General features: G+C 38.6%; 1 protein-coding gene across 2 annotated transcripts in view; it reads right to left on the reverse strand.

The window, feature by feature from the left end:
- The window catches only part of LOC307033746 (glycine receptor subunit beta-like), a 186,598-nt gene extending 170,477 nt beyond the window's left edge, over nt 1-16,121 (reverse strand). For both annotated transcript variants that reach the window (XM_079672322.1, XM_079672323.1), the window contains exons 1-3: nt 15,993-16,121; nt 14,498-14,621; nt 13,287-13,393 (exon numbers count right to left, since the gene is read on the reverse strand). In XM_079672322.1, coding sequence (XP_079528448.1) covers nt 13,287-13,393; nt 14,498-14,616 — 226 coding nt within the window. In that variant the 5' untranslated portion in view covers nt 14,617-14,621; nt 15,993-16,121. The remainder of the gene's footprint in view (nt 1-13,286; nt 13,394-14,497; nt 14,622-15,992) is intronic.
- Nucleotides 16,122-16,650: the final 529 nt, after the last annotated feature.

Below are 16,650 nucleotides of genomic sequence, written 5' to 3' on the forward strand. Positions count from 1 at the left end.
TACAGTTACTTTACATTTAGTAAAACATCACAGACACACATATAAATACATCTATAACAAAGTCTCATCTGTACAGAACAGTATGATATAATAATCGATGGCAAAAACATGTCAATAGCCACTGTAAATGTGTTGAGTCTCGTCAAATGTGTTTTTTTATGTATTATGTCTGTCATTTCATCTTTAGTCAGGTATTTATGTCAAATCAGGTTTTCATGTTATTTCACGTTATGTCATGTCTGTCTATTTAGGTCATGTATCTCTAGTCAGTCCCTGTGTTTCATGTCATGTCTTGTTTTCCATGTTCCTGTTTTATTTTGTACTTACAGTACCTCTTGTCTTTCATTTCAAGCCCTGTTACTTCCTCCCCTTGTGTGTTTTCCCGCCATTGTCAGCTTCTGCCCCTGATTGTTTCCACCTGTTCCCAATTACCTCATGTTTAAATAGTCCTGTCTCTCACCTGTCCTGTGTCAGTTCGTCTTGTTTGTTTCCTCTAATGGTTGTGCCAAGCCTCAGCAAAGAAAGGATCGTTTTCACTCATGTCAGGTTTTGTTATTTTGTTATTTTTGTTGACTTAAGTTATTCTTAAATTCTCTTTTTGTTACGCTTAGTTTTTTCCTCCTTGTGAGCGCTTTTTGTTAAATCCAGTACCTACTCTGTTAAGAGGAATTATTTGTTCTTTGAAATTAAAATAAATTGTTGTTACATTCAAGACTTTGTCTCTGGGTCGTGCATTTGGGTTCTCCAGTTTTTGTCGAGGTGGTGACAAAATGTCTCAATTTTGGACGAATAAAGGATTATTTGAATCATCTACACATGTAATCTCACTTTTACACACCAAAATAAAGTTTACACATAAAACACGTTTACACAGAGTAAACGTTTGCTAATGGAGAGTTTATTTTGTCCAAAGAAAAAGTTCATGACTATCGATAAAAAAAAAGTCGAAAATAAATATCCAGCGCATCGGGAACTGTAACGTTTTTTTTTGTGCCATTTTAGTCTCTCTCTCTTCCTCACATACTTAAACTGATGGGAGAAACGTGGTTTATGTTTTTATTTTCTTGGTGGGTAGGCCCTTAATGATTTCTTGACGATCCATTGGTCCTTTCAGACCAACATGGCTGCCGGCTGAGATTTTCTTGACGGACACACAAATCCACCTATCACACTGTGTACCACAAAGTCAAGCTGCTGTGAGTCGGGTAGTCTCACAAGAGGTACCGTTGGAAAGCTACAGTTCCAGCAATTCTGCAGATATCTGAATCATATTTCTACTCCTTATAATCAAAAATATATGATTATATACGTAAGATATGCACACTTTGACGCGGCGCTGCATGCACCGACTCCAGAGGGTTAATATGTATTTCATTTTTCATAATTGAATGAATTTGAACAACTTAACAATTTAAGCAAGCATTTTACTATCTTTTTTGGTGAATGACAGGCAAAATTAGCTCCATATTTTAGACATTCTTTACCAGAACAAGAGAAAAAGATTTATTTAATATGGAACATTTTGAATCAAAGATTCTGTGTCTTAACAAGTCAAACCAAAGTTTGACATTGTATGTGCAATACAACATGGCTTTCAGGAATGTAAAAAAGAATGTAATAGGAATAGGTGTCAACAACTGACAATAATAAGACTAAATAAACTAAATAAAAAATGGTTGGTGCTTTTATGTCACAAACAAAGCGCTTATATACTAACAAAGGACTGGCTTATCTAAAGCCTGTTGAGTATCAATTGAAATGGTTTGGCTTTATGAAACCTGATTTAGATTCAGATTCAACTTTATTCTCATTACATAATACATGTACTAGTGACGAAATGTACGTTTAGGCATTTGACCAGAAGTACAAAATAGCAGTGCAGGAGTCTACATAATGAGAATAATTATAAATAGGCTATAAACAGATGAATATATACAGTGTAAACGGCATTGACAATAACATAGACAATATATAAACAGGTGGATGGTGGATACGGGCTTGAGTCTGTCAGCGGGCAGAGTTCAGCAGGGTAACAGCCCTGGGGAAGAAGCTGACCCTGAACCTGCTGGTCTTGGACCAGAGGCTCTTGAGCCGCCTCCCCTAGGGTAGGAGGACAAACAGATAGTTTGCAGGATGAGAGGTGTCTTTGTAGATGTTGTGCGCCCTCTGCAAACACCGTATGCCCTGGATGTCCTCGATGGCAGGGAGTGGGACACCGATTATGCGTTGGGCGATTTTCGTCACCCTCTGCAATGCCTTCCTATTGAGTATTGTGCAGTTCCCATACCAGGCTGTGATACAGCCGGTCAGGATGCTCTCAATGGTGCAGCGATAAAAGTTCACCAGAATCTGAGGAGAGAGGCGGTCTTTCTTTAGTCTCCTCAGGAAGAAGAGACGCTGGTGAGCCTTCTTTATTATGCTGGTGGTATTGTTGGACCATGAGAGGTCATCGGATATGTGGACCCCCAGGAACTTGAAGCTAGAAACACGCTCCACCGCCGTTCCATTTATGTGGATGGGAGTGTGTGTGTTGCCTTTCGATCTCCTGAAGTCCACAATGAGTTCTTTTGTTTTTGTTCTGTTAAGGGCCAGGTTGTTGTCAGCAAACCACTCAGTCAGATGCTGAACCTCCTCCCTGTAGGCCGTCTCATCGTTGTTGTGGATGAGGCCGATCAGCGTTGTGTCGTCTGCATACTTGATGATGGTATTTGAACCATGTACAGGGGTACAGTCGTGGGTGAAAATGTACTTATATGATTCTGTTTTCTTCAGTTTGTATCTTCTTGGTCGAATGCGCTTATTGTAAGTCGCTTTGGATAAAAGCGTCAGCTAAATGAAATGTAATGTCAACCCGTATTCTTCAATTGTATACAATAATAAACCTCTATATTAAAGTTGAGGAACTCTTTGTGAAATAACTTGTTTCTGGCCGACCTCTACTGGAAACACTTTTTTGTGCTGTAAATTGCTTCGAAATGTCCATGGGGCGTAGCAGCATTTGTTTATGACCCTATGAACTGGATCAAACTTATGAAGGGGTTGTTACTATTGGATTAGTTTTGTTTCATAAAGATAAAGCAACACTTTCTCAGAATCAAGCAAAACTAAGAGTTTAAGAGAGAAAAAAACTGAGTCAAGCTAAATTGATTTAATTTGAAAAATAAAACTACAAGTTGCAAACAAATTGTTGAGAACACGGCGTGCAAAATATACGGGTCGTGCTGCAGCTAGATTTTCCTGTCCTCTGTTAGAAGGTGTCGGCGATGGACGTGCGAGGAAGAACGACTTTCCACAGGCCGTTCCAATGTAACTACTTTATTGATTTCCAGGTAGTGAATTTTACATGCAATGGTAATTAGATGGGTGTGTGATGGGTGTGGTATCTGTAACATAAAGATAAACGGGTATGAACAAACATGTACTACAGAGGGACAATGACCAGTGACACCGTTACACAGCAAACCTGGCAGACAAAGAAATGGCACAATTAGCTGGCCTATGCTGCCCTCTATTGGCCAAAGGCCGCAAGTGAATGGCGATTGAAATGACGCGTTTTTACATAAAGTAATTACCTCAGGGCTGCCAACATTTGAGTTCAGCTTGGAGTGAGATTTTTCTTTTGGTGAACCGAAAAAAGAAACGTTCATGTGTACAGTGTTCAGAGGTCGCGTTAAGCGAATATATTCCGTCTATGATGGAATTATTTTGACAATGACGGAAAAATCTGAAAGCAGTCCGTCATTTTGACGGATTAGAACAACCTCAGAACAGCGCCAATGTTTCCCCGCAGTACATTAATGTACCGGGCGCTACAGTGGAATACGCACATACACAGTGTACCCGCGACTCTTACAATGAAGGCTCGATAATCAGCTCACAGCATATAAAATAGCATATAGGTGTAAGCAGTGGTAAAGTGCTATTTTATAAGTGTGGGGGGGGGGGGGGGGGGGGAGGTCCTCACCTCCGTCAGGGGGCATGCTCCCCGGGAAGACTACTTTTTTTTAAATATTGAAGTTAAATGCATCAACCTGGTGCACTTTGAGAGCAAAATGAATTTATGGTAAACAGATGTACTTTTTCTTTATGGATATTTTACAAATCACTCACCTTTTAAACTGTATTCTTGCTTTACTGTTATATAGTATTTCATAACTGTTTTCATTTATTCTCATAAATGGTGACCAAAACGTTTGAGACCCACTTAGATAACTAGACTAAAGTTAACTATCTAAACAGAGAGTCCCTTACCTCACTGAGCTGTAGTTATCTCTCAGTCTGACAGGACAGAGCTCTCCCTCTCCTTGTTTTAGAAACAGCTTTTAATATCCGTTAAGCTAACCAGATGCTAACAACAACAATGCAAATAGTGAGTTTGGTAGAAATATACTGTATAGGCCAGGGGTATTCAACTAAAATTCAACGAGGTCCAGTTAGAGAAAATCTCCGCATTCAAAGGTCCGGAACATCAAAATGTCTAAGTTGCTTTATGAATTAGTGTGATATATATTGAAGTAGCCTGTAGCTTTATCAACGTCTGCAAGTAATCAACAACTGACTGCCAATCAAATAAAGAAAGTACAATTCAAAAACAACAATATTTATTGTCAATTAACATTAAACTATACAGATATACAGTAAATACTGTGGATATGTGTAATGTTCCTCTCGGGCTGCATTTTAAAATAAAATAGAGGGAAAAAAAAAATCGCTTTTGAAAATATGTGCATCTTAAAAGTGCTTAATTTTAGATGAATAAAATAAAGTGTAGCAGCAGCTTGAGTTTCCCTTTTTCTTTGTTAACCGTTTCACATCATGAATTAACAGTTTCAGCCGATTATAGAACAATATCAGTCTTTACACATCATAACAATTGAGCAGTTTTAAAGTTTCTCTTTCTTTCCCTCTTATATTGCAGTCCCTCACTCACTTTTTTTAATTCAGTGCGAGAATTGAGCTTGAGCTTGTCCTGCCAGGAGTTTTTAATTCAGGGCTGAAATGATGTCAGGGCCATTCTCATACACATGCAGGTGCTCATTGGTTACAGTGATGCAAACACAGGTATGGTGAAAAAAGAGAGAACTATTCGAAGCAGGAAAAAAACAGCGTAATATACCATCTGACAAAGGCCTGTGCTATAATGCTTCAATTAACTGGCTATTCTTTATAATATACTCAGATCAATAGGAGACAGAGATGTTAAGTGATAAATCAAGGGTTTTTATTATTATTTACAGCAGGGTTGGGGAACCTTTTTCCTTTCAATTTTTACAACATCCTTCAAGGGTCGTACAAATTATTGAACTCAACCTCTGCTTAAAAAAACTAAAATCACAGCCCATTAATTTCGCCTTTCTTTCCTGCTGTGCAAAGAAAAAGCAACCTCTTAATCCAGATATCTCACCATGACTCGCGCATGCATGCATGTGCACGGCATGGCATGACCACCAAAACAGAAAGATATGGACACAAGATGTGTGCAAATGTATTTAGTATCCTACAGAGGTGGGGACTCGAGTCACATGAATTGACTCGAGTCAGACTCGAGTCGCATATTTTTTGACTTGAGACTTGCTTGACTAACATTGATAAAAGACTTGACTTGACTTTGACTTGGTATTCATGACTTGAGAATTGACTTAAGCTTGAGATAGATGACTTGAAAGGACATGACTGTTTAAAATTAAATATTTTCGTTTTTGTAGTGAGATATTACGTTTAGTTTTTTCGAAAAACGTGATTATAGCGTCATGCGCGCAAACCTGGCAACCCACTAGAAGGCAGGAATCTCAGTTAACATGGCAGCGGCTAGCTTTACTCCAAAAATAGTGAAGTTTGGATTCAAGGATTATGTTGTCGATGACGGTAATAAGAAGAGAACAGCGGTATGCAGGGTCTGCAGCATAAAGATCAGTGGCACGACCAACACAACATCTAACTCCATTCGTCACAACAAAAAAACCCACAGAGAAAGGTGCATGTGTTGTATTAGCTAGAAAGCTAACGTTAAGTTTAAGCTATGTTAGACTTGGTTTCAAATCGATTAAGCATTGCGAAGAGAAGACAAAACGGTCAATGGATTCATTTTGACTAACCCTGATACTCAGGACCGGCCCGCCGCACTGGCGTTATAAATGTTCGCCTAGGGCGCTGAACTGTAGAGGGAGCGCAGGGGTGCAGTCCCCGAAGTGCCCAGAAACGAGCTGACAAAGCAGTGTCAAACACTGAGCAACACCCTGAGCTCTGGCGGACAGTCAGACATAGATGGAAAAGAGTTGGCACTGGAGCTGATGAACTTTCCAACTCTCCCCTCACCCACAATGACCACCCTGGAAATGTTTGTGTTCTTGGAAAGGAAGAACCTGAGGGAGGTTTATCCTAATATGTGGGTGGCCCTCAGGATCGCAGTCACTATGCCAGTGACAGTGGCTTCAGCAGAAAGAAGCTTCTCAAAGCTGAAGTTAATTAAAACCTACCTGAGGTCTACAATGGTCCAAGAACGCCTCAGTGGACTTGCCATCATCAGCATTAACAGTGATGTTTCTCGTCAGCTGTCATATGAGGATGTTATCGATGACTTTGCAGCAAAGAAGTCAAGACGAGTGCAATTCTGAGTGTTTAAGTCAAGCAAGTCAGTAAGGTATTTATTTATTATTACAATATGTGTGTTCAAAAACAGAAATGTAATTGTTCTTTTTTTGTATAAATCGTTTTTATGTATTTGTTAATATTTTTTCATTTATTTTATTTTATTTATTTATTATTACAATACGTGTGTTCTTAAGTGTTCTTTAAAATATTTATATAACTCCTTCTGCGGAAGCTACTTGTTTATTAAAAGATGTTTGTTGAATTATAACTAAAGCAAGTGTGGTTTTTGTATTTGTGTGTAGGGTGGGGGGGTTGGTGTTTTCAATGTATACTATAAGACAGTAAACTAAAAATATCGTTTAAAAACTGGAGAGATAAAAATATGAATATATAAATGAGTGTTAACTAGGTCAAATAAGATATGAATGAACAGCAAAAATAAAATAAGTTACATTTATTGGCTATGGTAGGTTATTGGTTATTGGTAAGCCTTTTTGCCTATGTCAATAAGTTTCTGTTTTTGTAGTGTATTCGTCTTTTGTAGAGATTTTTAATTTGTTCTTTATATATTCTATGGGGGGGGGGGGCGCCAGCTAAAATCTCGCCTAGGGATGCAAATTGTCTAGAGCCGGCCCTGCTGATACTGACAGGCTGTCGGGAGAGAGAGAGAGAGAGAGAGAGAGGAAAAGAGATGCCTCGTTTATTTCCCCTGTGTTATTATCAGAAGTTACTGTAAACTTTTGAATAATGTAGTTCATCTACTTTTAGTTGTTTGTTTAAATGTTTTAATTATGTTGTTTTTGTTTGTAGAAGTGCCTCATTCCTTGATTTATTATAAAATGAATCTGAACTTTTTGATCTGTTGGGATGATAAACTGAAGCAATTTCAAAATGAACCCAATTAAGTGAGTTTTAAATCGTCCTACTTAGTTTATAAGGAAATGATGAAGAGGAACAAATTAAATCATTTGAAAATGATATCTATGTAGGTGCTGACGCTGTTGGCGGTTCAAGTGTTAACAGAAATGTAAATTAAATATGTGTAATGGCAAATGCCATATATGATTTTCTTACCTTGAATTCTGCCTTTTTGAACAGACTTTCTGATTGAGTCCTAGCTATATTGTCTGCAGTTCTGGGGTTAATATGAATCTAATATGATTGTAATTGGTCTAAATTAGATTTCAAATTATTAACTGTGTATGTAATGAAGATCATAGTGTGGGTTGAATCCGTTTTCATAACCACTGTCTTGTAAGTGATTTAAATGCGGAAACTGGGCTTATTCATAAGAATTTTGTATTTTTTGACTTGACTTGCTTGACCTGAGCAATGACTTGTCTTGACTTGCTTGACTCTCACCACAGTAACTTGGGACTTGCTTGATACTTGTAGGCCAAGACTTGAGGCTTGCTCATGACTTGCACATGTAGGACTTACTCCCACCTCTGGTATCCTATCCATGTGAACATGATCTAAGTGGTGGGGGGGACTTAACCTCCTCTAGGGGGGTCCGGGGGCATGCTCCCCCGGGAAGATATTTTTTTTAAATATTGAAGTTAAAAGCATCAATCTGGTGCACTTTGAGAGCAAAACGAAGAGATCTATGGATTCATCTTTCAACACCCATATGAAACAGAACTGTAAGCAGATTTTTTTTTGGGATATTTTACAAATCACTCCCCTTTTAAACTCTATTCTTGTTATTTTTAACAACTTTTTTGTTACTGTCATATAGTATATTATACCTGTTTTTCATTTAGTCTCATTAATAACTATAATGATAATATCAAGGTGTGCCTTAACCTCACTGAGCTCAGTGAGCTGAGGTTATTTGAGCCTCTCATGAGAGAGCTCTCGTCCACCTGGTTGTAGAAAAGCTCTTTAAATTCGTTAGCATAGCTAGCTAACCAGATGCTAATAACAACATATCGCCACTGTGCTTACAACTCACAGCCACGCAAACACTGCGGCATGTGTACTGCTCCTTATGGGTACTGCAATATTTGAAGGGCTGGAGCGGCGTTCCGGTGCTCTCTGTCAGCACTCCTTTCAGACGAGACATATACCACATGAAGACACGTTACGCTCGTGTTGTGTTCAAGGAACCTGTCCTTGGCCAGGAAAAACAGGTTGTTTAATTATTTTTGCAGTCTAGATTTCTTCTTCTTTTTTTAAGTGAGAAGTTGTCCGCCAGTCGGACTGACGGACTCCCCCCCCCCAAAACGAAAACTCTTCGGTTCTCCACGAATTACACAAGTCACCCAAATCAGCGTTAAAAAAGCGAGAGGCGCCAAAAAATCCCCTATTAATGTATTGATTATAGCTCCGGATTCGTATAGGTTGGCGTCTGGATCCGGACCGCGGTCCGCCTGTTGCTGACCCCTGCAATAGAGGAAGGGACAGTAGAGGTGAGCTATAACAACTCCTCAGCGTCCTGCATCATTCCATGTCTGACTGTGCTGAAGATGCTATTTCAAGTTGAAGGGCCCTCGACACAAGGCATCAGAACACCCAGGCAAGTCATGAGGGAGAGCCTGGTCAAACGTTTTTCAAAACTGGATGAAACAAAGATGGTGGTGCTGGCATGTCTCTTAGATCCTCGCTATAAGAATCATGTATTCTCCCCTGACGCTACACTGACCAAGGCCAAAGAATGGCTGAAAGAGGATGTGACCAGTCAAGAAGAGCCTGCTGCGACGGAAGGAGTCAACAAGGAAGAGCCTGCTACTGCAGAAGATATCAGTGAGGAAGAGCACACTGCTGCAGAAGGGACCAATGAGGAAGACAGAAGAACACCCAAAAGGCAACGGAGAGAACAGATATATTGTCGTAGCCGTATTGATGACATGTTCAGTTCTCTTCTAGCATCCCACACTGATGTTGGCTAAATCCTGCCTCGAGGATGAGTTACATCTGTACCTTAAGGAGCCAGTGATCAACAGGCGTAAGGGGGATCCACTCCAGTGTTGGAGACATAATGAAGGGCGCTTCTTTGAGGGTGGTGGGCAAGAAACTTTGATTCAAGTTGCCACACAAGCAAGAAAGTTTCTTTGCCCACCACACTCGTCTGTTCCAAGTGAGCGGGTCTTCAGCGAAGTCTCTGCAATCTATGAGAAGAACAGAAGCCGTCTCAATGGAGAGCATGCTGAGCAACTCTGCTTTCTGCACCACAATCTGGTGCTGCTGAATTGGGACTACTAAATGAGACTCAAACATCAGAACAAGTTTTTTTCGGCGCCCCCGATGGGTTGATGCACCCTTAGCATTCGCCTATACTGCCTATGCCAAGGGCCGGCCCTGCCCGAGAGAATCCGGGTGCGGCGGGTAGTTTTTTTCACAAAACTGTGTCTCAGGGCTTCTTTAAAAACTATTAATGTGTCATACCAGATTAACGGGACAGGGGAAGCAAACACAGATCACAACACGTAGCATTACGGAGCAAACACGGGAGATCGTCTCACCTTAGCTGTTATTCTGATCAAAAGTCGTGTTCAATGGCATTAAAACAATAAAAATGCTGCTGAGGGTTAATCCACAGGTTAATCCAATGTGTCTGTCACTTGAAAATGATTGATAATCCATAATTCCCTTTTTATGTAAAAATCGGAAAATAAATATTAGCTGCTAATGGTAGAGTGTATGCAGCTTCCGGTTTTGGCTACGCGTCACTCTCACTCCTTATTTGGTAACGTGTGTGTGTATGTGGAACCCCCTCTCGATTCTATTGGCTCGAGCGGTTAAAAATAAATGTCAATCATCAAAATCGATAGGTCAAATCCAACCAAAATGACCCCAGAAGTGTTTTGCTGAATCTCTCTAAAAACGTGAAATTTCACTTGTTTTGCATCAATCTTGATACAAGGTACTTATTTGTCATTGTTCAAATGATAATAAACAAACATTTGCATAAAGCATATTTGTCCACTCATGTTGATAAGAGTATTCAAAAAAATATCCCTCTAAGGTACATTTAGAACAGATAAAAAATGTGCGATTAATTTGCAATGAATCGCGATTAACTATGGACAATCATGCGATTAATCGCGATTAAATATTTTAATCGACTGACAGCCCTAGTATAAATACATGTGTAGCAGTTAGACAAACATAATTAATAGATGATCTCATTATTACCTATTTTATATGTACTCAAAAATTTAAATAAAGTTTACTAAGCCCCCTTTTTGTTTTAATTTATTAATTAGACACAATTATTTGTGCTTAAAGTCATATAGGCCTACTGGTGTGTCTCAAACGGATAGACTACTTTATTAATTTATTTGCCTAATAGTTGCTTAAAATGCTACAATAACATTTGCAATTTGTTTTTAACCTGCCATGTACGGTATCAATGTCTCTCAGCCACCGTCGTGTCAGGTGGGCTTGTCGTGTAAGGGGCGTGTCGTGTACTTGCTGCGGCTGAAGCTGGACCATATTGAAACCGGAAGCTGTCATACACTCTGGTAGCTCTCAGAGCAACTATATATGAAAACTCCGTTATTGACATAAAAATGGAATGATGGATTATCAGTAATCATTTCAAAGTGACACAGAGACATTGGATTAATCTATGGATTAACCTTCAGCAGCGTTTTTATCGTTTTAATGCCATTGAACACAACTTTTGATCAGAACACAGCAACGGTAAGACTTATTTTCCGATTTGGTCACTTAAAGCTAATTGTTTTGTTGTTGTTTGTTGTCATTTCGCCACGAGTTCTGATCGCTCAGTGATGATACTTATACTGTATGTCTGGAATCTGTGGAATCTCAGCTTGCTAATCGATATCTTGTTTGTGCAGATACGATAAGTAACAAGGGTATTTTAACGTGAGTTCTGTGCTATGTGTGTTAGCATTTTTTTGCTCAGGGCTAATTCAGAGCCTTTGTTATTACCCTTATGTTTTGTTTTGCTAAAAATGGTTAATATTGTCTGGTAGCTGAGTTTCTCCCCGTTAAGTGGATATGACACATTCATAGTTTATTAAATGTTAAGAAGCCCTCAGACGCTGTTTCTTGCAAGATTTTGCGTTTTGCCCGCGGGGCCGTGGGGTTTAACTGGTTAACAGATAAGATTTGATCATTTATTTAAAACGTCAGGCCTACAGCATGGCCACAAACCCCATCTAAAAACAGAGGCTCTGTCCTAATTACCTGATTGCATCGACTTGGGTTACTTGGCTCAACCCAATAACTTTATATAAGTTTACTTTAAACCACACTTAAAATAATATTATAATTATACATATGTACATGTCTACAGTATAGCAACTTATACATGTTTTAAAAATAAATAAACATTCAAATGTGAAAGACACCTTCAATGAATATTTAAAAAAATACACAAAATCAGATTCTTGTAAAAATTAGAGTACATGCATTGTTCCATCTGTCTCTGGCTCTTAGTTTGACATGCTCGCTCAGTTAGCATACACATATCCTTGCGTCAGCGTCTCACGTGTTGGGCGCGCTCTCTTCTGACCATATTTGGAAGTACAACTTCCTACAACTTCCTACAGGTTCAACCTCCACCGTGGCTGCAGCTGGACCCTTCTATCCGGTATTGGGCACTCTGGCTGCGCATCACTCATTCACCAATGGGTAATGTTTAGATGGATTTTAGGAACTTCCCCTCGATTCTATTTGCTCTAACAGTGCACCCAAATGACCATAGCAGTGGTTTTTTTTTTCTAAATCTCTGTAAAAAGGTCAAATGTCACTTATTTTGCATCAATCTTGATACAGGGTACTTATTATATGTTACAGTTTGGATTCCTAAAGCTTTTAGTCTACTATCCCATCATTCAAGGGTGGTTTTCACTATGTATTATAAGTAATTTTGGACGGAAACTATAATTTACATTTTTTTACTATGTTCAATCTGAATTTACTTTAAAATAAAAAAACTTTATATTGATTCTGACTTTTCTACATCCAATTCACAGGTTTATCATTGCTTTGAGAAGAAATATTATTAATTTACCCCTTTTAGAAGTGAAGATATAGTCAATTGTTCTGGGAATGTCATTTTCGAGCCTGAGGCCTGAAAAACAGGCTCGGGGCTCAACAGGTTAAACATATGCTTAAAGGCATTTCAACGAAGTTGTGTTGGAGTTTGTGTTATTCTACATTTTGACACCAAGATTTTCTGATTTTACTGCAAATGTATATCGGTTCCAAATATCGGTTTCCTTGATTACTAATAATCTGTATCGGTATCGGCCTTGAAAAAGCCATATCGGTCAATCCCTAGATAAAACCTCACAATTGGAGTACAAGTATTTAGGGCTGGACTGTTAACAATAACTTGAAGTTTGGGGCTGTTTGAACCATGTTCATGGAAATTATAACAATATGTTCATAGTGCAGATTGTACAATGTTCACTTCAGTGAGTATGTGTGAAATTAGTTGCCTAAAGCTGCAAATGAGATTCAAAATGGCTGACTTCCTGTACATTTTTGGGCATTCCTGCAAGAGACCTTTTTGTTTGTGTCCACTGTAACATATACGTACATATGAAATTACAGTAGTCTACATAGGTGGCAGGTTTTTACTTGAAAAATGGAAGTGGACGTAGCTTATGCAATTGTTCACGCCCAATCATGATACTAATATCAGATTGCAATTTTCTAATATTAATTCATCCTAATAAATGTTTGTCACAGCTTACCTGTATAGTTTCTGTCATTACCTTGAAAATTAGGCCTTATTCTTGGGTCATAGCTGACCATCAGACGGTTCAAGATGTTGGAAGTGGAGTTAGCCGGAACCTGGGCCAAATCTTCTGGGGACAACTGGCTGTTAATTAGGAATGAGAATTAGAATTCAAATTTAAAACACTTGAACATTATAATGTGTTTCTATATTCCATAAAAAAGCTTTTTACATGTGAAATTACTGGAAAGAATCAGGAAAAAAGTAATGTAAGCATTTAACAAAATGCTATAACTCTTCAGACTCTTGGCTCTTGCTTGTTCCCCGGGCGCCACATAATGGCAGTCCACTGCTGCTAACACTACGATGGGTCAAATGCAGAATGTACATTTTCCCTCTTTCAGAGTATATCAAAAAATATTGCAACATTTTGAGCCAGGCTTAAATGCCTGCTGTTAAAATGTTTAACATTATTATTAATTGTTATATACTGTTATGATATTTGTTTATAAATAGGCTATAACGAGGAGCTGGTGTAAATATACAGTGGCTCGAAATAAGTAGTAAAGAGTGTAAAAAGTGTCGTTTTGCGGTGGTTGTCGATCAGGAAGTAAAAGTTTGGTGGTTTGATTCCTGGACTCTGCGTTTAACAAGTCTTTGGACAAGATGCTGAACCCCAAATTGCTCCAGATGGCATATTCACTAGTGTGTGTGAATGTGAACTGATGAGCAGGAGCAATTGTATGGTAGCTTCTGCCATTGTGCATTTTTGTGTGTGAATAGGTAAATGCTTACTTGTGACATAAATGCACAAATACTAAATAAGCAGTATAAATAAATTCCATTTACCATCCATTTCACAGAAAAATAAGAAAATAAACAGCACCATCTGTGGCAGTCCCAATAATTGGTAAATGTGCATACGTTTGATGACAGATTGATGAGTACCCTGCGTACATATTTTTGTGTTAAGGTTTCCAGATCAATTGCAAGCATTTACTCGTTTACATCGACAAATGTTATGAGCAAAAATCAATAAAAAGCAAAGTTATTAGAAATAAAAATGCTTTTTTACCTGTAATATAAAATGTTCTTACCTTGTCATGTTACCTTGCTAATTTTCTGCAAATGCAATGTGCTTGTATATTTGTATGAAATAATTTCTGCATAATGTAACATAGTAGGGAAATATTAAAAGTGATGGTAACATATTGAGATACATTTGGAGAATATGCTATAATTACTTACGATGGACAGACCACTTGCTTGCCTTTCTTTCCCTTCGATTTTCCGTCTTTGCTTTTGGTCAGTTGGCAAAAAAACAACAGCAAAAGCAGAAATATCACCGGCTTCCATCCAGCAGCCATGATACCTACAAGAGAGTTAAAGGCACCCTTAACACATGAACGCATAATATAACAATAACATAATGTAAAGGGGGAGACAGAGGGGATGACAGCACATGGTCCCGGGTGTGTTCCGATTCATGTGTTCATTTATGATTGCAGCCGGTTAAGATGAAGCTTACTTTTAATTACTGTATACACTGCTGAGTGGCTTAAACCTTACCCAATTGATTTGAATCATTATCAATAGCAAATATTGTAAACATAAGATTCACAAAATAATTAAAAAATAATTGCACTTAAGAAAGTAATTTGTTACATTTCCTCTGTGAAAGTAAGAGATACAAAATTGTGATTCAATGCTATTCAGTTGTGATTAATTGTGACCTGGAGAAACAGCTCTGTGAGCTGCTTGGATTGCAGTGGGCATTGTCTTCAGTCAAACCTTTTTGTTTATCAACAAAAAAACTCCACAAAACTCTTTTAATTACCGCAAAATGAATGTGTGTCGGGGAGAGAACACAAGGATGTTAGCCTTCCCAGACCAATAACATGCACACACACCAATATAACACATTAGAGGAAAGGGAAAAAGCATAATAGGGTCTATTTGATGCACTGATCTGGTATACACTAAGATCAAAATAGAAAGGCTAGATCAAGAGGATAGACAATCTTGTACACCATTTTAGCATTAAACCATTTGGAGTTCTGATTTCACGGTGTGGATTTACTCCATAATTGTGCTGTTTCTGAAGATAGAACCTTCACAACAGTTCCTGCTGTCAAATGTCTGAAAATATTATAAAACATGAGTCACTCAACCCCTCGCCCCCCATAATGTCAATGCAGCCCATTAGCCCAGCATGCCAAATAATAGTGAGAGAAACTAGCAGGATGGGGAGAGGTAAAGAGAGGGGACTGTAGACTGTGAGGGATGGGTGGGGGTTGGACTGCGGCGTTAAGACTATTCTGTCGATTCGATGACACAGCTCTCTGAAGCTGTTATCGTCACATACGCACACACATAAACTGTTCTATATAAGCTAGCAGGACAACTGTAAAAAGTCATATAAATGTAATTCCACGCAGGTATGAAACTGGTTCTCTTATAGTTAAACATGATAAGGACAGGAAAGAAAAAAATATTCTATCTTTTGTCTTTCAGTCTGAGATAGTAAGACCTAGTAAATCCTTTACTGCTATATTTATCTCTATTGCACACATACGCACACGCACACACACACACACACACACACACACACACACACACACACACACACACACACACACACACACACACACACACACACACACACACACACACACACACACACGACTGCAGAGGAGAACAGTAAAAGATAGAAAGAGACATTGCTTATTTTTTCTATTCTTACCTCTAGTGTGTCAGACCATCAGCTCTGCTGCATTACAGTGAGTCGTGGTTAGTCACTGAGATGCTGTTCTAACTAGAGCCTGCCTGTGTGTCCTCTCTGTCTCCTCTACCTCTCCCTCTCTCTTTCCCCTTTCTCTTTCTCTCCCCTCTCTCTCTGCTTTGCTCTTCATCTGCACTGCTCTGGAATCCTATTGCAAGTTCCTCTGTGCCTGCCCTGGGGTAGTATCAAATCAGTTTTGCTACCATGTATAACAAATATAAAAGAAGAGATAAATAGGAAAAAATATAAATGAATTATTATGTAAAGACATTCTGTTGCTACAGTATACAGAATGATAAATAATGCTGTTAACTATTTTACAACCAAGGTCACAGATCACAATATCTATCATTCAATACCAATTATAATGCATTATCTCTGGGCAGTATTATAAACAGTATGGAATATGAATGTATTAACCTGAGAGTGCAACCTCCTGTCAACCGAAACGGCCAAGCCCTTCACTTGCGCAACTTTAATTCTTAAAAACCTAAAATTAAAATGGGGGAGTTGTACAAAAATGCAATCCCTTCACAGTTTTCATAAGTAGGGAAATTGGCTATTGAGACCAAAACTGTTTATTACTTGGCTGTTAACATGTTAATTACTGCTGTGAAGT

This window comes from Notothenia rossii (genome assembly GCF_949606895.1).
Source record: "Notothenia rossii genome assembly, chromosome: 1".
Taxonomy (NCBI): Eukaryota; Metazoa; Chordata; class Actinopteri; order Perciformes; family Nototheniidae; genus Notothenia; species Notothenia rossii.